General features: G+C 44.4%; 1 protein-coding gene across 1 annotated transcript; it reads right to left on the bottom strand.

Moving 5' to 3' along the window:
• Window positions 1–7,421: 7,421 nt before the first annotated feature.
• MRPS30 (mitochondrial ribosomal protein S30) lies at window positions 7,422–21,002 on the bottom strand. The gene is made up of 5 exons (XM_084833186.1): window positions 20,382–21,002; window positions 17,299–17,444; window positions 15,294–15,399; window positions 11,701–11,877; window positions 7,422–10,955 (listed from the first exon to the last, which is right to left on the bottom strand). Exons 1-5 carry the CDS (start codon window positions 20,974–20,976, stop codon window positions 10,687–10,689), a joined length of 1,293 nt encoding a protein of 430 aa, XP_084689312.1. The 5' UTR covers window positions 20,977–21,002; the 3' UTR covers window positions 7,422–10,686.
• Window positions 21,003–22,966: the final 1,964 nt, after the last annotated feature.

The following is a 22,966-nucleotide window of genomic DNA, read 5'->3' as shown; positions in this document are numbered from 1 at the left end:
TTGTATTTTGTGGTTTTAATTTTTGTGAACTGCCCAGAGAACTTTGTCTATTGGGCAGTACAGAAATGTGTGTGTGTACACACACACACACACACACACACACACTCTACATATACATTATATATAAAGAATCTTCCCAGGATTACACCAGTTAAGTATCCCTTATCTCCATAACCAAATTGGTTTATTTATTATTATTTATTAGTAACACTCATATACTGCTTATTATATTAAAATCTCTAAGTTGGGGGGGGGGAAATGGAAGAAGTTAATGAAGTTGCTGAGGAATTCTAAAATCGAGTGCCAAACCCGATTCTGTTCTTGTTAAAGGGATGAGCAAACACTCTCCAGTCCAATTTGGAAATAGTTCAGATAGATTGCCTGGCCAAGTTATGCTTAAATTGGCTCCAGACCCAGCATGCAGCCTAACAGATGTGCTGCGAAATCTATCCCAGTGTCACAGAGAATGCTGCTGGCAAATCTCTTGGGTTGAGTGCAACTGCAGTGGGATCCAAGCATGGCACACAGCATTCTCTGGAAGAGATTCAGGGCTTGTGCAATGCAATGTCCCGGAAGAAGCAAAAGGTCTTGGGTCAGCTGTGATATTCAGGACTGGAGCAAGAGAATGTTGCTGGGAAATGTTAAAATTGAAAGCAGGCTACCTAAAGTGATTGAGTGGTTGAGTGTCCCCACTAATGCAGTAATGTGAGAGGTCGCTGCTGCACATTTAGTCCTGCCACAATTGCGCTAATGTGGTTTTAAAGGGAAAGTATTTTTTTTAAAAAATGGGTGGGGGGGTCGGACATAGGTTGGGGAGGGTGGGGGTGCTAACCCACACACTGGCTAGAGAAAGCAGAAGGGGTGGAACAAGGTGAGAATGGGAGGGTGAGAAAAGGCTTTCTAAATGATGATGTGGTTGAGACTCTACCCAGTAGCCACCCAAACAATTGATTCAAAATAAATTGCATGTGACTTGCCAAGAGCCCCAGGCTAGCTTTGGGATAATCTGGGTTTCGACCCCCATGTGTCCCCAGTTGGAGCTAATCTGACTCCAGTAAGTGCAGAAAAGTGAAGAGTGAACTAAACCCATCGCCATGGAGATTCCCCCCTGGACAAAGTTCCTGTTTTCCCAGTCACTGGTGAATTAATGTCATTTCCTTCACATAGCTCATTGCTGCCTTTTTGAGCCGTTAATCTTCCTTTTCTTTTCACTGTGAACACAGCAAGGGCAATCTATGATCTACTGCTATGGACTAAAAACACATGCACCCTTGATGAAGCTAAGCAAGTCCGGTAAGTACCTGGATAGGAGGCTGCTCAGGAACCCTGTATACTCCATCTTGAACTCTACAGAAGAAAGACGGGATGTATCTGTAATTTCAAAAATCCGGGGAAGAGAAGGGATGCACAGTACCAATCCCCTCATGGGCATCTGCAGCACGAGGAATTCCTTTCCAGGACGACATTAGGGTCTGATGCCCGCCCCCCGCCCCCTGCCCACGTGGACAAAATGCGCCATTCTAATGGGCATAGTGGAGAGGTGAATACAGTGCTGCCTTCCATTTCATTTTGTATGGATGTTAGAACACAGAGAAAATATGGCTCTGACACACTTGCATCGATGACTCCATTGTTAAGATAATGATTGAATTCCCTTTTTTTTTCCTTTTTAAGCTGTGGGTTAATTCCAGATAGACCGTTCGAGCCCATTTCCCTCTACTTCACTATCAATGTAATACATGGCATTAAGGTCTCTAGTTAATGTATTTGCAACTTCCTTAGCCACCATCCCACTGCCACCACACATACGCACGCACGCACGCACACACACTGTGCTTCACTTTGAACAATCCTTTGCCCATCGGTATTCCACCAGAATTCCTCTTGATGCACAACATGAATCTCTGATTCAGAAGCCCTCGCTCTGAACTAAGCGGCACTGGAACTCTGTAAGGCTGTGCTAACAAATGAGGTCACCGTTCCTGAGCACTTGGCTGAGGGCTGCTTCGCAAGAGAGGTTACCACCGGCATGCACAGAGAGATAACTAGCAAAGGCCCATTCAGCACAGTGATTGCATCCTGACACTTGTTATTACCATACTTCCTCATTTGCTGGGTTGGAACTATCAATTGGGGGCTGTAGGCTTAACTTGGTAGGAAGTGACATATATTGTAGGACTGCATGGAGCAGGGCTGGACAACTCACCACCCACAGACTGCATGTAGCCTCTGCCACCCCCCAAATCAGTACGAATTATTTCCGTTTTTCCTTAAAAAAAAAAAAGTGCTTGTAACAGCTACGGACACAATTTAATTGGTTTAATTTATTAATTTATTTTTCTGTTGCCACAGGTGTGTGGGGGGGGATGTCTTGGAGGCAAAAATGGTCCCTAGGCTTCCCGCGGTTGCTCACCTCTGTCATAGATAGGCCTATTCAGCTCCCACTGAATACCAGTTGCTTGCAGCAGTAATGAGGAAGAGCTATTATCTTCCTGTCCTGCTGGCTAGCCGCTAGGGGAAAGGACACTGGACTGCATGGGCCTTCTAGTAACATCCTGCTTCATGGTCTTCTGTCGCTCAGGTGCACTAGGTATGAAGGAGGTAATAATGGTCTAATGCAGTCCTTACTAGCATTCCTGAAATTAAATTGAGCTTGTCACTATACTAGTTAGTACTACTAGGCACATAGGACTTTTCCCATAGAGATGCAGGGATAAAGCAACACCCCATGTACACAGGGATAAAAACTAAGAGTTCCTCACTGTCTGAACCTCTGATATCAAACAGAAAGATGTGTTTTCTTATGACCTCATATGGGTACATTTACTACCAGGTGTTCAGGCTACATGGAATGCTAGAGTTTCTTATCTCTATGGGCTATAACATCAGTAAGCATAGACCTGGTTCACATGGAACAACAAACCATGGTTTAATTAACCATGGTTTGAATTGTAGGTTCCTGTTATGTGTGAACCCAGAAATATGGATTTACCATGGATTGCTAACCACGAACAACCCACAAAGAGAACCCATGGTTTATTGTTGAACTGTGAACTGTGGGTTGTTTAAACCAAGGGTTGTTGCTGTTATGTGTGAAACCCAGAATTGTGGTTTGTTTATGGGTTGTTTCACCAGGCTACAAAGACAACAGGCAAGAGCGGTAAAAAAATAACCCAGCCTCTTTACATGCCAGTACTGCAGTGCCACAAAGGCAGTTGGGTTACAGGGAAGGAGCTGGCAGAGGAGGGAAACAAACAACCTAGAGACTAAGAAAACAAACCATGGTTTGTTCGGTCATCTGCCAGACAAACCCTGGGTAGGGCAACAAACCATGGGTTGGTGTTACATGTGACCTGGGTTACAGTATGCAACAGAAACCTCCAGCCACTCATGGGGCATTGTGAATATTGTGGGTTGGTAGCTAAGGTATACTCAACCTTAGGGGAGCTGGCGGTGGTGATGGCCGACAGGAAGCTCTGGCATGGGCTGGTCCATGAAGTCACGAAGAGTCGGAAGCGACTGAGCGAATAAACAGCAAACAAGCTAAGGTAATGAGACTGAGAGGTACCTGACAGAAAAGCTGTAATACTTAAGTAGTGACTGCAAAGTTGTTTGTTGTTGTGTTTTAGGATTAACTAGCAAATGGCCCCAGCTTTGCACTGGTAGGAATAGGCCTTATGTTGAGATGAGACAGCGAAGGCTGCAAGCAAACATATGCTGAAGTGCCTGCCCTGAGTGAAGCCATGCCCACCGGCGCCCCTAGGGATGGCCCCTGCCATGTTACACCCCTGCAGCCCTGTGAAGGAGAGCTCTTCGACAACAGGGAGAAGGGAACAGGCATATCCCTCGGTCTACTAAATAGCCCTTATTTTGATACAGTGACTTCAAACAAACCTAAGCAACTGTCAGAGATCTGGACACATTGTGCTCACCCCATCTGAGTGAAACCACGCCCACTGGCACCCTTAGGCACAGGCCCCTGCCAGGTGCACCCTGCAGCCCCTTAAGGGAGGGGTCTGCCTTATTCCATTCCCGGGGGGGGGCTGGCCCACAGCAGGGGAGAACAGGTAGGTGTATAGCTGTGTCCATGGAGCTATTAATCTCCCCTGGCTTCAACTGAATTGACTACAAAACTATGCAATGGTTAGAGAAGTCTGCACCGAGTGCATGAAAATGGGGTGGTGTGTCTGTCTGTCTGTCCACTCCACTCCCCTGATGCAGAGCTGACCCACAGTGAGGAGGAGGGGGCAGGCCTATAACTCTGTCCCTCAGCCTACTAATCTCCTGACTTCAAACTGTATGGACTGCAAAGCTATGTCCTGGTTAGGGGAGACTAGTATATCAGCCTAGTGGATCAGATGAACATATTGGGCACATTTAAATTAATACGTTTTTTAAACAAAATAACCTCAAGGTGCACACCATAGGGCCCCTTTTATGTATGCCAAGTTTCAGGTGTCTAGGCTTCATGGTCTTGGAGCTACGGCGGTGGCAGATGGACAAGACACCTCCTCTTTCATTCTTATAGATAAATTAAAAGAGGACCTGCAATGAAACAAGATTTCAGCAGTGGAAAGGGGCAAATGAGAAATACAGCTGTGGTTGACTGAGTGTGTGAGAGAAGCAGCTGCTGCCTCCAATCACAGGACCACAACCAAGCTTGCTGAAAAATGAAGAGCGGGTGAATTGGGCAACTTAGGAGAGAGTAGCTGTGAAAACTGGATAGCGAGTCCCTCCTGAGGCTTGGTAAGCTAACAAGGTGTACCTGGCCATAGTAAGCTTGGAGCGTTTATTTTTTAAATTTCTTAATCGCCCATCTGGCCGGTCACCTGGCCACTCTGGGCGATGTACATCAATACTAACAGTTTTAAAACAATAAAATTTTACATAAAACGTATTTCTAAAAAATACCCTAACCCACCCCAAATGCCTGCCCGAACAACCACGTTTCTAATGAGTGGCGGAAGCTCATTAAAGAGGGGGCATGGTGGAGTTCCCTAGGGAGGGAGCTCCACAGAGTGGGGGCCACCACAGAGAAGGCCCCCTCCCTCATCCTCACCAGCCTAGCTGTCCTGCCTGATGGAACAGAGAGAAGGCCATCCGAGGCTGATCTTGTTAAGCATTGTTCATCTTCCTTCCTTTCCAGCCATGTTCTGCCCAGATTGTTGGCAGGGGAAGAGGGCATTGCCTCCTTGTTCAAGCTTTGTTAGTTTAGCTTGGCAAAATGAGTTCAAGCAGGAGGCATGAAGAGGAATAGCAGGAATGCTCTGGGGGTCTGAAAGAGAAAGGAACTGTGGGGCATGTCCCAGGAAAGAAATGCCTGCATTTTCCAAGGATACATTGCCTGCTTCAAGTTAGTGGACTGCAGCATCAAAAAGAAAGAGGCCAAAGGTTTCATATGGACATACTTTGAAGAACATTTGAGTTTTCAATTAAAAGCCAAGACAAGAAAATGTTGCTTCGTCAAACAACCTCTGTGAGAAAGAGACCATGAAACGGGGTACATGTTTGTTCTGTTTGTGTATTATAACTTCTGATATATGAGAAGCATGCAGGTGCGTTTCTGCTGTGCAAGTATTTTCCATTTCAGGTGGGCAGGAAAGCAGCAGTGCTTGCCTCATTGTGCAAAGACTGGCATAAAGCACAGGCAGGAAATTCCAGAGCTCTGAATAATTTCAGGATTGTAAATTTTGAACCAACATTTTGCATACTTGATAGCTTTTCCAAAGAATCAGTTTAAAGTACAAAGCTACACAACAGCACTTTGAAACAAAGCACAGGGATCTATTTTTGAGAACGCAACTCTGTGCCCCAAACGCGTGAGTAGTTCATAACTACCTGATTTCCTTTAGTCAAGTGAGATTATTACACAGCGTAACACAGCCTTCTCCAGTCTGGCAGCCTCCAGATAGGATGGGCTACAACTCCCATTAGCCATACTGGTTGAGGATGATAGGCAGTCCAACAGATACTGGGTTGGGGGAAAGGCTGGCATGATTTCATAGACAAGACCCGATACAAAGTGGAACGCATCTAACAACGCAAAGAAAATAAGAATAGCTCTATTTGGTTGAAGCAGGATTTAAAATTCTGCATGCAAGGATCTTGAGTTACACAGGCGCCTTCCTTTAGCTGGATGTCACTTTACTACAATTTTTTTGCCTATGACGGGCTTCAAACATGATACATTTCTGTGTATAAAAAAGCATGAAAGCTGCATGGAATGATTACACTATGGTCCTATATTTCATTATTGTGAGTGGCCCAATCGGGCCACCCATAGTTGTGGTTGGGTACACCATTTTGCATGTTTTTCCCATGGGGCAAACTAGTCAGTTTTGGGGGCATAGCTAAACACCCCCTTGTCCAATCGGCCCCAAATTTTGCACATAGCTATGTAATTTTCTAGCGGATCAGCTAGGTTTGGTGCATAACAAAGCTTATTATGGGATGTTACAGGGGAAAAGGAAACCAGTGCTATAAAGCACATATACCCATAGCGAACTAGATACTTGCAGCCACTACAAGCAAGTCTTGGTGCTCTTTTTGTGTTTCTTCCTACACATTAGCACTTTCAGGGTTATGTTTGCTAGCCCTAAGATTTTCACTCTCTCAATACAAACAAGGTACACATTATTTAAATACAGGCCAATTCAAATGAAACCAACTAGGTGGCAGTTCCCAGTTGATATATGTACATGTAAGGTTGTTGCCATAGTCAGAATTTCACTGCTTCCCCATCATTACAAACTCACTTAAATAGAGGCTGGAAGTAATGTGTCCAATGCTGTGGTAAGCAACTATTTCGCACCAACATTTTGCCACGAGCTGCTGCAAATTCAAAACGTAGAAGCCACTGCATGCTGGTGTGTGTGTGTGTGTGTGTGTGTGTGTGTTTGCACAATCAGATCTCAATTGGATTACGAGCAGGTCATGTAGTTTGAAGTTACACAGAGTTCCTCTAGTAACAAAGTAATAAATATATGCTCCCTGTGTTGTATTTGCAGCCAATAGTAAGACCCAGCTGTATCCCTGTAACACTTCAGGTTTCACAAAACATGGTGTGTGCATGGGGAGAGGGAGATCAAAACATCAGGATGGCAAATTTGAAACTAAGGATTGCTTCAGACAAAGTTTCTGAAATGATATAAGGGATAGTAGCTGAAAGAGGAAGTCAAAACCTCCAGTCCCCTTTCATGAGTCTAAGTAGATTTTTGGATACTAGCCATATTGAGCTGAAGAGTCATGCAGAGTGTGATGTTGTTCCAACATTGGAATTGTTATGGTTCCACTCAAATTTTCAACCATCTGAGGCTCACAAAGTCATCGCTGATGACAAGTGTCCAAGAGTCAAATCAGGGACTGAAAAGGGCCAAATCACATGATGTTCTTCTCTTTTGAGACTATAGGATCATGGTAATCAAGCTTTCAGAACATCTTTATTATTTTAAGTTTAGAATCACAGGACTGCTACACATGGAAAGGAAAAAGGCATTTATCAAACTGGGCTGACATTTGCAGTATAACTTAAGCTTCTGTTCACACTGTAAGTGGTAGTAAATCAAGGAATAAATGGAGGGCATGGACACCTGAGGATTATGCTTAAAACAAACAAAAATGCATATATTTTTTTTACCATAGTCCACACTATATATATATATATATATTCTTCTATGGGGAGCAAAAATGAAAAGGAAGATAAGAATAGGTTGATAGGACACTAACCAAAATAACAGTTCAATTTTCTCATTCTGAAAATTAAGATACCCTGATTTCATTAGAAGAATTAAACATATGTAAGAGAAAACAGAACTCCTATCCAGACGTGAGACACCACTCTGAAGAACTAATGGTGGTGGGGATTATCATGGTAGCTTTTGAACTAGAATCATTTTTACAAGAAAAGCAGAGGAGTAGCAATCCTGCAGCTCTACACATGGCATAAAGCCATTTTAACACCAGGCAAACAACACCTTGCATTCAATGCAACACAATAGTAAACAGTGCCATCTGGTGTTCAGCCTCTGCACTTCTGAATTCTAGTTACCAGAATTATGACAAAGCATAAAATGTGTAGCTTAACTAATCCAAATACCAGCTCAAGCTCATGGAACAGTCTTACACTAGGAGAGTGGAATGTTTTACATTTTCACCATAGATGACTGGTCTCCAAGTCTTATCCAACAGGATTTTTTACACTCCCATCAGCTTCAAAGTCATGCTGCACTCAGAGCTGCGGGCTGAAACAAAGTAAAAGTCCTTGAACTCACAGAAATAGTTCCATAATTCTTTAATTGGATTCTGATCCGCTTCCAAGTTCAGCCATCTTCCCATACTGGAGATTAAACAACTGAATGAAACTGCCTTGGAACACCATAGCTTCCTATCATGGGCAAACGTCTCACTATGGCAGCACAAGCTGCATAGTGGGTTTACTAACCACAGTGAGAACTAGGCATGTGCCTGGCTCATATCACTTTAAACTACAGGTAGTGGGGGTAACATGATCAAATAACACCAGCTACGTACACACAAAAAACTAGTGTATCAGGGAGAATAAGCTAGTTTCTTTCCCCTGGCACCAAGTTTTCTAGACTATATTGGATGAAGTATTATTCTAATCATTGAGCCCCCACTGGAAAGCATTTAAGATCCCTGCCACCCATGTTACACTTGAAATCACTGTAAGGATTCAGCTTCAACCACCACATTTAGTTCCCCTCATTCAAGCTTAAATCCAGTGTAAAGCATTACTTGAAGGCAAATTCCACACACACAACCAATGCCAGCTTGCATTTGAACTTTACTATATGGGACACTGTTGTCCACCTGGATCACTAACTACATGGCCAGCTTCACATTCACGCTATGTTTTGTTTTGTTTTTTAAATTACTCTGCTTTTCTTGCACAAACCTGTGATCTGTGTAAATGGTAAAGCAAGCAGATGATGCTTCACATTCAATTTATATCTTAAGTGCAAGCAGATGGCAGCGTAATTCAGCCTTCATTAGATACGTCACTTACACACCTTGGGTTGCATCCAACTGATGTCCCCCTCAACTGATAGATTTTGATACAGAAGGGGCGTATGTCAGCAGAACTGGGAGGAAGGCAATTCCCTCTTCCCACTGCAGTCCCATCATACGTAGTTTCAAACCTGCTCCACGGCGTTGGGAATCCTTAGGAATAGCATGGGAGATGGCAGGAGGGAGAGTGAGCAAGAATCACCTCCTTCCCCATTTCACTGGCAAAAGCCTCTATTGGATCAAAAGGCCTTGCATCAGTAGTGGGAGAATAAATGAACACAAACCGTTGCCATTACCTAACCAGCAGCTGTGTTCAAGAATTTGTAGGAGATTGTTCTGGTATAATTGTATCAGAGATCATATTCTAGAGGGTCAACTTGTACTATGGCAGTCAATATTTTAGGACGCAATCCTACGGGCGCTAATCAGCAGCGAGATGGCCATAGGATAGGTTGGTTCCCTGAGAACCGACCTCCACCCCACCCTGCGCTGCCTCATAGGCAGTACAGATCGCCCCGCACTCTTAACAGGAGAGCAGTGAAAACAGGGCATTCCTGGGGAGGGGGTGGAAGTGCCTTTCCGACTCTTCCTATCCATCGTCCAGCCTCCGCCCCCATTCTGACTTCCCGAAATTGGCTGTCTAATCGCGAATGCAGGGTGGCTGAAGCACTGAGAAGATCCCCTCCACGCTGCTCCTGGCCTGCACTGGATAGGCAGCCTCCTATCCTGATATGGATTTTGTCATTGCATGGATTTTGTCGTTCAAGTGGATGCAACTACTAGTTTGTCATGTGACTAGAGCAGAGAACTAGACCTAATAATCTACACCAATTAAAGCTAAGAAGCACAGGACTGCTTTGACTAATTTTATAAACATTCTACAGTAGAATTTAATACGTAGAAACTTGAGGAAATCACATCTTCCAACTACAATGATAGACCCTGAAATTATTGTTTTCAGTTGACCAAACAAAATAAGGTATTTGGTTTTATTCATTTATATGGTCTTGTGTCTGTAAAAGTGATGTAAAAGTGTTTCTACACTGAAACAGCAGAGTGAAATGTAAAATTCTGTACTGAAATTTTGTACATTTCAAGTTCAAGTACCACCTCAAACCCCAACAGCTACTTGCAAGATAAAGGAAATAATAATTGGACTATTGAGAGATCACAGTGAAACTAAGTCCCTATGGTTAATATTAAACAGCACAGTTCTGTTCAGTTTCAACACCATCTTGACCCCTGCACTTTTACCAGATGGAAGGGAAGGAAGAAAAGGACAAGACACATTGAAATACAGTATCTGAAATAGGGTCTCTTGAATATTGTGCTTTACTAGGTTCTAATAGTTGTAAATTTTATCTGGGTCTTCCTGTCAGGAAAGAATCACATTTTAAAACAATATGCCACACAGAGAAAATATTGATCTTGATATGTCATTTAAACAGCTATTTAGATGCTTTGATCTGCATACAAATACATGATTCAAGGCAATTAACAACACCAGCAATAGTCTTGTATAACTTCCATTCTTCCTAAAGTCTTGTGCAGGAACAGTGCTCAAAATGACTGCATTTTTAACAGTCCAGATAAAGAAAGATTTAAGCATTGGAACTTGTTTCACTAACTTGAGATGATTCAGATTTTCTGAATTTTAAGTTACAATTCCTTTGGTCTGTTTAAGAGAAATTTAATCAACTGAACCAGAATTTCATCATTAAAACCTTTTACATCATTGTCTTCTATTGCTTCGTACAGGAGCTTACTTTCAGTTCCCCAACAAATATTCTTTCTTGGGTTATTTTTATCAGCATCAACAGTTAAAGCCAAGGTATTCAACTGATAACAAAAGAAGGCAAAGTATCTTCCGTCAGTAATCACTGCCTGTGATACAAAGGGCCGGGTCACATCTGCCTCACTCCAAAATCCTGGGAGAGAGGGGAGGAAAAAAGAAACAGCTAAACAAAAGCATTTTTCTATCAACAAAAAGCAAGCTGTTAAGGCACAGGCATTGTAAAGTGGTGCATATTTTAATAGTTCAGGCTTTTTAGTCAGTCATGCAACTTTCAACAAAGAGGAAGGGGTCATTAGAGGAAAATTAGCTTGAACCAACCAAGTGAACCAAATACAAAAACTTGTGATTGTCACCTTAATGTTAGCAACCTTGAACATAATAACCAATGGGGTGTGGACACCGACTACCTGCTCCACTCAATGAGCTCTTCTTTCCTCCACCACTGCACTAGCCAAGGAATCTGTCACCATTTTTTAAAGCAGGGACTGCCAAAACAAGTCACTCAACACTACAGTCTCTAAGCTGGTAAGACAGTACAACTCTACTGGTCCTCTTTTCACTTCAGCTGTAAGTACAGCCATTGAACGTTGATGCAATTTTCAAACTGGTAGAACTGCGTATTATTTCTGGTTCCTGATCCTACAAGGGGCCATAGCAGCTCACAGAGTAGCCCATTCTCCAACCACCAAGACTATGCTCCCCAATTTTTTCACAGATTTCTATTTGTAAAGTTTAAAATCACAGGGCTATATCATCTTCTAAAAGTTAGATTTGTCAGTCAGCACAGTATTTTCTTTATTAACCTGGGGTGTTTATTGAATTAGCTGCAATAAGTGGCATAAGTCCAAAAGTATAATAGTCTTTGACTACTGACTTACCTTGGTACATTGCTTGTGCTCCAGTCCAAGCAAAGAGACTTGCAATTGCATTGGCACGAGAAGGAACTTCAATCTGATCAATGAGATTCAACGAGATAAGTCTTTCCCTTGTCAGTCTGGCAGGAAGCAAATGAAATTGTGTATGTCCATAGGCACATGGATCTGCTACCTGTGAACCTAAATCCCACAAGAGATAATTATTTCAGATCCTCTCCTATACAACATAACATAAAAGAGGCCTAGGAAAAGTACTAATTCATTGCAGCGTACCTTTACTGTTTTAGCTTCAAAATATTAGGCAAAGGAACAGAACATTTATTTACTAATTTAAACATGAAAATATTGGCATACAGAAGTTATGCAATTATATCCAAGGTGGCCTACCAATGAACTTACTGGTATGTAAGGGTGCAATCCTATGGCCGCTAGACAGCAGCTGGATGGCCATAGGATTGTTTGGTTCTCGGAAAACCACCTCCCCTCCCCAGTGGCTCCATGCTTGGAAAAGCAGTGCAGAGCAGGGCAAAAGGGGGCAATTCCTGGAGGCGGGGACCGTGGAAGTGCTGAGATGCTGCTTTCTATGCATCGTCCGGCCTCTCCCACACTGCTCTGAAGTCCCACGGCTAGACAGCCGCACTCCGCCCACCCTGCATTGGATAGGCAGTCACCTCCAAGTTCAGAGGCAGCCGCCTATCCTGATAGGATTGCTCCCTAAATGTTTTACTTTTAACTAGCAAAGAATAATTACTGCTAAAAGTTCTCCCCAAAATCAAGAACAGGCACTCTATTCACTTTATCCAAAAGAGCTGATTTAGCACAGTAGCTAAGACAGAACTGCAAGCCATTATAGTCCTGGTACAAATGCCACTTCAACCATAGACTAACTATATGCCTTAAGTAAGCTACCAGTCCCTTATGTACAATATGGGGATAACAGTGGCCTACCTGACAGATCTGCAGTAAGGATTGACAAGATGTATACCAATCAGTCTGACCCCCTGAAATGCTTTCTATAAATGCCAAGTTTCAATGAATTACTAAAATCCTGTTACTACATGATTTATGAAGGCAGATAAACTCACTCTGAAAGCACTGCATGAAACGCATTTTATGTTAATATCATAGAATCATAGAATAGTTGGGTTGGAAGGGGCCTACAAGGCCATCGAATCCAACCCCCTGCTCAATGCAGGAATCCAAGTCAGAGCATCCCTGACAGATGGCTGTCCAGCCTCGTCTTGAACGCCTCCAGTGTGGGAGAGCCCACCACCTCCCTAGGGAATTGGTTCCATTGTCGTATTGCTCTAACAGTCAAGAAGTTTTTCCTGATGTTCAGCCGGTATCTGGCTTCCTGTAAGTTGAGCCCATGATTCCATGTCCTGCACTCTGGGATGATCAAGAAAAGATCCTGGCCTTCCTCTCTGTGACAACCTTTCAAGTACTTGAAGAGTGCTATCATATCTCCCCTCAGTCTTCTCTTCTCAAGGCTAAACATGCCCAGTTCTTTCAGTCTCTCTTCATACGGCTTTGTTTCCAGTCCCCTGATCATCTTGGTTGCCCTCCTCTGAACCCTCTCCAGTTTGGCTGCATCCTTCTTAAAGTGTGGTGCCCAGAACTGGACACCGTACTCCAGATGAGGCCTAAACAGTGCTGAGTAGAGGGGAACTAGTACTTCCCGGGATTTGGAAACTATGCTTCTATTAATGCAGCCCAAAATACCATTTGCCTCTTTTGCAGCCACATCACATTGTTGGCTCATATTCAGCTTGTGATCGACAACAATTCCAAGATCCTTCTCGCTTGTAGTGTTGTTGAGCCACGTATCCCCCATCTTGTAACTGTGCATTTGGTTTCTTTTTCCTAGGTGCAGAACTTGGCATTTATCCCTATTAAATGTCATTCTGTTGTTTTCTGCCCAGCGCTCCAGTCTATCCAGATCACTTTGAATTTTGTTTCTGTCTTCCAAAGTATTAGCTATCCCGCCCAATTTTGTGTCATCTGCAAATTTGATCAGCATTCCCTGCACCTCCTCCTCCAAGTCAGTAATAAAAATGTTGAAGAGCACTGGGCCCAGGACTGAGCCCTGCGGTAACCCACTCGTTACCTCTCCCCAGTTTGAGAAGGTCCCATTGATAAGCACTCTTTGAGTCCGATTCTGTAGCCAACTGTGGATCCACCGGATCGTTGTTTCATCTAGCCCACTTTGAGCTAGTTTGCTCATCAGGATATCATGGGGCACTTTGTCGAAAGCTTTGCTGAAGTCGAAGTATATGATGTCTACAGCATTCCCACGGTCTACAAGGGAGGTTACTTGATAAAAAAATGAGATCAGATTCGTCTGGCAGGACTTGTTTTTGACAAATCCATGTTGGCTTCGAGTAATCACGGCATTGTTTTCAAGGTGCTTCCAGATGGATTGCTTTATCATCTGCTCCAGGATTTTCCCAGGGATTGATGTCAGACTGGTCTATAGTTCCCAGGTTCCTCCTTTGTACCCTTTTTGAAGATAGGGACAACATGAGCCCTCCTCCAGTCATCTGGCACTTCCCCCATCCTCCATGATTTCTCAAAGAGAATAGACAGTGGTTCTGAGAGTTCTTCTGCCAGTTCCTTTATTACTCTAGGGTGCAGCTCATCTGGCCTTGGAGATTTGAACTCATCCAAAGTAATTAGGTGTTCCTTGACCATATGCCTATTGATCTCAAGCTGCAATCCTGCCCCTTCAGCCTGTACTTCACCTTTGCCAGGGGGGGTCATAGACCCTCTTTTGGGAGAAGACTGAGCCAAAGTCGGAATTGACCTCTGCCTTTTCTTTGTCATCTGTTATCGTTTTGCCATCCTTATTTAATAGCTGAACAACCATTTCTTTCCTCTGCCTTTTACTATGCACGTAGCTGAAGAAAGCCTTTTTGTTGTTTTTAGCATCCCTTGCTAACCTCAGCTCGTTCTCAGCTTTAGCCTTCCTGACATCATCCCTGCAATTCTGTGCTACCTGCCTGTACTCTTCCTTTGTTACTTGGCCTTCTTTCCACTTCCTACATGTGTCCTTTTTTGTTTTCAGGTCATCCCTAAGCTTTTTGTGAAGCCACATTGGCTTCTTCTGTTGCCTTCCACCCTTTCTTCTTGTTGGAATTGTTTGTAATTGTGTCTTGAGAATTTTTTTTAAAAGCTCCCACCCATCTTGGACTCCTTTTCTCATTAGCGTCGCTTGCCATGGGACCTTACTGATCATTGTTCTGAGTTTACTAAAATCAGCTTTCCTAAAATCCAGGGTACGCATTTGACTACACTCGGCTTTTGCTTCCCTTAGAACCAAGAACTCAAACACAACATGGTCGCTTTCCCCCAGAGTTCCTGTAACTGCTACCTTATCCACCAAGTCATCTCTGTTGGTTAGGATCAAGTCAAGGATAGCCTTGACTTGATATAGTATAACTTAGTTATAACTTAGTTATATAGTGTAACTTGATATAGTATATATCAAGTTATACTATCAATATTAGAGTTAAAACGAAAAATAAAACATCCAATGTTTGTATATGAAGACTGGACTAGAGATTTTATATCTTAGTATTTTGACATGGCAGTCTTACCTATAAATATTTTGTTGTAATACTGTCTTTTGAACAATGGAAGTTTGTCAGGTAAAACTTTAAGAGAGGGAATATCTCCAGGAGCCATATAGTCCAGAGGCACAAACTTGAAGAAAGGAGAAAAATCATCTTAGCAAATAAAAAAATGTTAATGTTATATTCTTATTATTAATAAGTTTTCTCTCACTGTGGCAACCACTTAAGTTCAAGATCTCAAATTACGTTGAATTTTATAATTTGCCACTAGCCTTTATGCTTAAGGTAAGGCACAATTCCCTCACCTTAAACATATTACATAGACCTTTAACACTTGAAGACAAATCCTCTGCTTTTTTTTTCCTCAGGAGGCAGGAAGCTCAATATGGGTAAGTACATGTGAGCAACTTTTACAACCTGTCAGCACTCCCACTTTAATGATACAATCAGGATTATTATACCCATGCTGTTCCCTACAGTTTCAATCACTTATTTTCCCTTAAGGGCACAATGTATCAGGTTGCTGCTTGCTAGATGGAACCCTCCACTCTCAGAGGCTTAAGATTCCTATGCTCTGCCAGGCTGCTGCCAGCAGGGCAGGAGGAGTGACAGAGGTAGGCTTTGCATCTCTGTCCTCCTCTTTTTTACTCTTTCCTCTAGACAGGGCTCTGAGCTCAGCGGAACTTAAATTTGCATAGTTTTGTGCTGTAAGAGTTTTGCTTGCCCAAGGAAAAAAGCAGGATTCTTATGGTGGGGTGGGATAAGATTTTACAGAGGCTAAGTAATTAGTTGGTTTGGCTGCTTAAACAATTTGCTGACAATACTGTTTAGCAGTTTTTCTCTTAAAATGTTCACATGTAAGACTGTTCTTATCCATAGGTTGGTAGATGGGGAAATTAGAGGTCTTTTTTTTGGTATAGGAGAGTTGCAGAGTTTGTTTCTCTGTGTAAAGTGGAAATAACTTATGCTTATAAAGTCAGTTGCATGAATGGTGTTTGAAGAAGTAGCAGCAACTTGAACCAGGGAGAATAAGTGATTACAGGTTCATTCCTGTGGTCCCTGGGAGAGTGTTCCAGGGACATAAGATTTCTAGGGACTTCTGAAGTCCCGGCCCCAGCAGCACAACTCGTCTAGATGGGCTCAGAGGTGTCTCCTCTACACAGGCTCCTTTAAAAAAAAAAATCTTAAGCATGACAAAAAAAGAAAGCAATTTCTCCATGTTTACACAGTGGACTCTCTTAACAGATCTAGTTTCCCACATAAGACCTTCAGGGGCTCAAAGGTACTGTGCAAGCTTTCTCTACTAAAACAGTTTTCTTAGAAGATTCCAAGTGGCAACCAGACTTAGCAAAATTATGGAAATATCATGACATAGCAATTCCCTAACTGTCTATGCTAGAGGAACAACACTAGGTACCATGAGTACTATTAGTGCGCCTTGAAATAAAAATAAATAGGCTCCTGTGAGTCCAAAGTAGCCATGCATGGTAGAGACTCACACCAATTGTCTGAATGCAATTCGCTATGCTGGATAAAAGGCAGGACAATTTTTTAAAATAAGTAATAAATGCTATCATTTCAGATACAGAGATACAGCAGAGGGGGCTGCCCAATATCTCTCTCCATGACCCAGCACTGTGTCTGTTTTCTTCCATTCACGAAGGAAGATCAGTTACTTCTACAGAAACACAGTAGCTGGACTTCTTTGAGGGCAGGTAGTTCTTACTCTTAAGATACTCCAAAAGTGTGCCTCCAGCTTTAGTTAAAAACAATATGTACCTCAGCTATTAGAAGGTTGGGGAACCTCTACTGTACTCTAACTTCTTCACAAAGGCTATTTTATTTGTCATATTTGTTGCCTAGTTCATGTTTGCCATTTAAGTGAATAGGTGCTATGGGATAGAAGAAAACATTCTATGTTATATGTTTTAGGAATCAATTCACATATCCCAAAGTCACCAGCAATAACAACTCCATTTATCTCTATCAATCTGAACTTCAGTTGTTAAAAGTTATCAAGTATTTGTACCTCTGAAAGCTGTTTTGTTATACGAATCTGACAGTGTGGTTTATCATCGATCTGAAATCTCAATGGGTCAATTCTGCCTCTCCGATGCCCACAAGGAACCACTGTCTCACCACGCATCCAATAGAAATTTACTTCTGGTTTGAAGTCTGAAATAACAAGAGTATCTTTAATGCTGTCTGAAGTGAGAACTCCTCAGAGATATTAAGTATAAGATAACAACTACTCATGCTTATAGTCAAGGATGATTGTGCGACTGTACATTTATGTATGTACACACACAGCTGGATATTTGTATACACTTCCAAACTTGGGAATGTAGAACTTCGTTTTAACTCCAGTAATTGTAAGAAGTTATGTCTGGAAATATTAACCTTTTTATATTTTGGTTTCGATTCCTAAATGATCTAGTTTCCCCTCCCTGAAATAAAAGTGATCACAAGAAAAGTGAGGGTAGAAATTTGGTGCTATGGCATTAATTTCTCACAGTCACTTAGGATGCAATCCTATTTGTATGCCCATCAGCCTCCAAACTCAGAGGCTGACAGGTATCCCAGGCATAACTGGAGGAGCATGGAGGCAATCATCACCTCCGCACTCCCCCTGCTCTGCATTTTAGCTGGACAGCCATTCTGGCCTGGCGTCAGGGAGCAGGAGAAAAGGAAGCTGGGGTGGCCAAAAGACTGTTTGTAAGATGGCTGCCCTGATCTCCTCCCCTCCCCACCCACAGACCTTGCTGAGCTTGTAGACGCAGTTGGCGCGGTTCTCTCCTCGTTGGCTGAGAGGGGCCGAGAAGCTTGGACTCTTGGGTCTGAGGTCAGAGCACTGTCTCCAACATGGATCCAGGAATCCTCCCTACCCTATGGATCCCAAGACACTGTCTAAGGACCATAGGACTGCTCTCCCCGGGGCATGGGGATTTTTTTTAGACTATTACACCTGACATGCATGTAAGGATAACTCACATTACTTTAACAGGCATCAAGAAGAAAGCACACAGTATGAATTAGCTTGTGATATTGTCTAGGCATTTTTGGTTTAGTTCTGTTGTATAACATCCAGCTTTCTGTAAGTAGCAGTAAGACTGTGCTTTAAAACAAAATCTAGCATTAGATCCACACCATATGTATAGCAACTTTGACATCTCATATCTAAATAATGTTCACACATACAGTGTATTTATTTTATTTATTATTACATTTATAACCCGCCTTTCTTCCTCTTGCAAGGAACCCAAGGCAGCTCACATAGTCCTCCTCCTCTCCATATTATCCTCACAACAACCCTATGAGTTAGGTTAGAGTCAGTGACTGGCCCGAAGTCACCCAGTGAACTTATTGGCTGACTGGGGACTAGGACCTGAATCTCCCAAGTCCCAGTCCAACCCTCTGCAACCGTTACACCACACTGGCTCTCTATCTTATATCCCTTTACCTTAGATACAGGCTGAAAATACTTCCACAGGAAGAAAACTGTGGAATACTGGTGTTTCGGTGCAGATATTCTATAAAGATGGGGGTCTGTGTTTTATTTGTATGCATCTCTTCACATCAGCAAACCCAGGACATACAACATGCATGTCCTTCCTGCTTAAGCCTAGGCATCAAATAATAATTCAAAAAGAAGCATCTTAAATACTTCCAAATTATGTTAAGTTTAGAGTTCCAACTTCAGTGGAAGGACATACAACAATTTTCCAAGAATTTACAGGGTAGTTGTAGTTGTAATGACTGTGCACATGAAGCACTTTGAAAATGCCAGTTATGCTGTATATAATGCTGTTGGGTTGGCTCTAGACTTGGTCATACTTTAGAACAGACCCACTAAAATTAAAAGGACTTAAATTAGACAATTAACTTCAGTCCCACAGATTTCAGTAAATCTACTTTAAGTATGGCCAAGTCTGGAGCCAACCCTTTATCTCTGTTGCATAAATCAGATTATTTCACAACAGCTACCAGCCTTATTTGGGCAACCCCACTTACTACTACAGAGTGTCTCAAATGAATTCTTGAGGTGAAGATTTAACATATCAAATATAGCCAAGCATAAACCCCAGATAGAACAATGGCCAATTGCCACTTAAATCAGCTACATAGAAGAAACAGGTATGAGGCAGCAACTAAGTATGTGAACCTACTAATCTTGACTGTTAGAGCAATACTCCTAGAGAGGTAGTGGGCTTTTCTACACTGGAGGCATTCAAGATGAAGCTGGACACTGGACAGCCATCTGTCAGGGATGCTTTGACTTAGATTCCTGCATTGAGCAGGGGGTTGCACTCTACGGTCTTATAGGCCCCTTCCAATCCTACTATTCTATGATTCTCTGCTCTATGTGGCTTAGGCAGACCAGTAAAGTCCCTTACAAATGTTCCACATAGGTTCACAGAATGCATGTATGGGGAAAGGCACAACAGTAGAAGGCTCTGCCCCCAACCTACAAGCATTCATCTGAGATTCAAGGGACTACATGTAGTTCAAAAGGCTGAGCCTTCTGTTGCCATGATGCTGTCGCAGTCTGTCAGTATACTGGTTGTGCCCATAGAGCAGCTTTCCCCAACCTAGTGTCCTCCAGAGTTGTTGGGACTACAACTCCATGCTGGCTGGAGCATGCTGGGAGTTGCAGTCCAACATATCTCCAGGGCACCAGGTTGGGGAAGGCTACGATAGTGTCTCTAACCGTCCATCTCTCTCAGCCTCAGCACCACTATCCCACCTGCAATATGGGGATACCACCGACTTGCTTCAAGTAGGTAAACCACTTTACAATCTTACATTGCACAAAAACAAATCACTGACAAGACAGAAGTTATACGGAAGTACTTTTGGTTTCCACCGCCACCAAACACCTGCTCTCCCAGGTGTCTGTCACTTACTTGCATATAAATTTGATCAATGTGGGATCCTACACACGTTACTCAGAGGCGAAGCCCACTCAACTCAGTGAATTTGCTCCCTAGTAAAGAGTGCTTCGCACTGCATCCCGGAAGGACCCAGACCCGACTCAAATGCACCACTCCTCCCATCACTTCGGTCTCTCCTTTACACCCACACGCCTTCCGGAACAACCGTTTAGAGACGCACCTATGGTGGAAGAGGGGCCAAGCACAGGGTTGAGGCTGGCCAGGCGGGCGGTGAGGGCAGGCACCAGGTGGGTGAGGAAGGGCGCTGGCCCCTGGTCGATGGCGCGGAAGAGGTAAGGCCGCCGCTTGCGTTGGTAGAAATGCTCCTGGAGGAGCACGTCACACGTCACGGAGCGGAGCTCGGCCAGATCCCAGCCGCCAACGCCGCCTCCCCCGCCTCCTTCCTTCGCCGCCGCGGCGGGCAGCCCCGGCACGAAGACGGTCTTGGTGAAGTTCTGGTACCAGCGGTCCGCGTTGATCGCCCACGTCTGCGGGTAGACCACGTACTTGAGGCGCTGCCGCTTCCCGTAAAGCCGCAGCTTCTCCTCAACCGAGGGCGCGTCGTGAATCTCCTGGTGAAACCGCTCCCGCCGGCGGAGCTTGGCGGCCTGGCTCTTCGCCGTGAGGGAAGCCACCACCGGCGGGTACAAGGACGAAGGGGCGGCGGCGGCCGTGCCGGAGGGAAGAGGAGGCGCCGCCGCTGTTAAGGGCTCGGTGTGGAGCAGCCGGCGCGGCCGACCGTTGCACAGCAACCGCCACCCTCTGGGCGCCGCCATCTTGCCGGCTGGAAACGGGAAAAGGGAAAGCCGCCTCCGGGCACGTCGAGCACGGCGATTGGCCACGCTCTCCCACGTGACTCGGCGCGGCAGGCGCTCGCGCCAAAGGCTTCGGAGACTGAAGGTCATTGTACGGCTCCCTCCAGTCGGGAGGGGGGCTGTTGCGCGTGCTCTTTGTCTTCTGGAGCGCGCTGCCTGGGGAGGAGAACAAAAAAAATCACTTGCTTTTCAAGATGCGGTGCGCGCTGGTCCGGCACCCGCGCTCTTTCCGCGGGCGTGCATCCTTCCTGGATCTATGCATAGCTAGAACTTCACGGGAAGGGGCTCAAACCGGAAGAATTTATTATTTATTTATTTATTATTAAATTTATTAATCGCCCATCTGGCTGGTCACCCAGCCACTCAGGGCGATGTACAACATACAATAAAAACAGTTTAAAACAATAAAATTCTACAATAAAACATTTTCTAAAATACCCTAACCCACCCCAAATGCCTGCCTGAACAACAACGTTTTTAATGCACGACGGAAGCTCATTAAAGAGGGGGCATGACAGCGTTCCCTAGGGAGGGAATTCCACAGAGTGGGGGCCACCACAGAAAAGGCCCTCTCCCTCGTCCCCACCAGTCTAGCTGTCCTGGCTGATGGGACAGAGAGAAGGCCATCCGAGGCTGATCTCGTTAAGCGGCCTGTCTGGTGCTGCTGGAGGCGCTCCTTAAGATAGGCTGGGCCAGAACCATATAGGGTTTTAAAGGTTAAAACCAACACCTTGAATTTGGCCCGGAAAACAACTGGTAACCAGTGCAACTCCTTCAGCACTGGAGTGATGTGATCTCGCTGGCGGCTGCCTTTAATCAGGCGAGCCGCCACATTCTGTACCAGCTGCAGCTTCCGAACCGTCTTCAAGGGTAACCCCACGTAGAGCGCATTACAGTAGTCTAAACGAGAGGAGACCAGGGCATGTACTACCTATGGGAGCAGATGGTCGGGAAGGAAGGGGCGCAGCCGCCGTATCAGATGGAGTTGATACAGTGCTGTCCGGCTCACAGCTGACACCTGAGCCTCCATGGACAGCTGGGAGTCCAAAATGACCCCCAGGCTGCGGACCTGGTCTTTCAAGGGTAGCCGTACCGCATTCAACACCAGGTCAACATCCCCCAGCCTCCTCTTGTCTCCCACCAAAAGTACCTCGGTCTTGTCAGGGTTCAGCTTCAGCCTATTCCTCCCCATCCAGCCACTCACTGTCTCCAGACATTTGGACAGGGATTCTACGGCCAACCTTGGTGAAGATTTAAACGAGAGGTAGAGCTGCGTGTCATCCGCATATTGATGACACTGCACCCCAAACCTCCTGATGATAGCCTTCACATAGATGTTAAATAGCATCGGGGAGAGGATGGAACCCTGTGGCACCCCACAAGTAAGTGGCCACGGGTCCGAAACCTCCTCTCCCCGTGCTACCCTCTGGTACCTGCTGGAGAGGAAGGACAGGAACCACCGCAATACGGTGTCCCCAGTGCCCAACCCCTCCAGGCGGTCCAGGAGGATACCGTGGTCAACGGTATCGAAAGCCGCTGAGAGGTCGAGGAGAACAAGGAAGAAGCATTCACCCCTATCCAGAGCCCTCCTCATATCATCTACCAAGGCGACCAAGGCCGTTTCTGTCCCATGCCCAGGCCTGAAGCCCGACTGAAATGGGTCTAGATAAGAGCAGGCCTATTGCATGGGGTGAACAATCTTTATTGGCAGGCTCCCCGCAAATTTTCCCCAAAGCAATAATAGAGATAGTGATTTATCAGAAACAATTAGCAGAAAATAGGGCCAGTTGTACTATATGAAGTTGGTGTGCAGAAATGAGGTTGGTGTACATACCTTTGTGTTCAACCCGAACCTATGCCTGTTTACTCAGGAATAAGTTACCTCCCGCTAACACACACACTGACCAGCGAAAGCAGAAGGGGCCGAACAAGGGAAGAGTGGGAACAGGCT

This window comes from Heloderma suspectum, chromosome 2 (genome assembly GCF_057233095.1).
Source record: "Heloderma suspectum isolate Gila_16-S chromosome 2, 16-S_ref, whole genome shotgun sequence".
Taxonomy (NCBI): domain Eukaryota; kingdom Metazoa; phylum Chordata; class Lepidosauria; order Squamata; family Helodermatidae; genus Heloderma; species Heloderma suspectum.
The sequence above is the reverse complement of the archived record's forward strand: the minus strand, read 5'-3'. Positions and strand labels throughout refer to the sequence as shown.

Bases quoted from the DNA above. Each gene is read 5' to 3' on its own strand.
- MRPS30 (XM_084833186.1), bottom strand. From the start codon at position 20,976: ATGGCGGCGCCCAGAGGGTGGCGGTTGCTGTGCAACGGTCGGCCGCGC. The intron at 15,400-17,298 runs GTACAAATACTT...CCTTTCTTCAAG, and splicing joins TAACAAAACAGCTTTCAGAG to TTTGTGCCTCTGGACTATAT. The intron at 11,878-15,293 runs GTAAGACTGCCA...TGTGGGATTTAG, and splicing joins TTACAACAAAATATTTATAG to GTTCACAGGTAGCAGATCCA.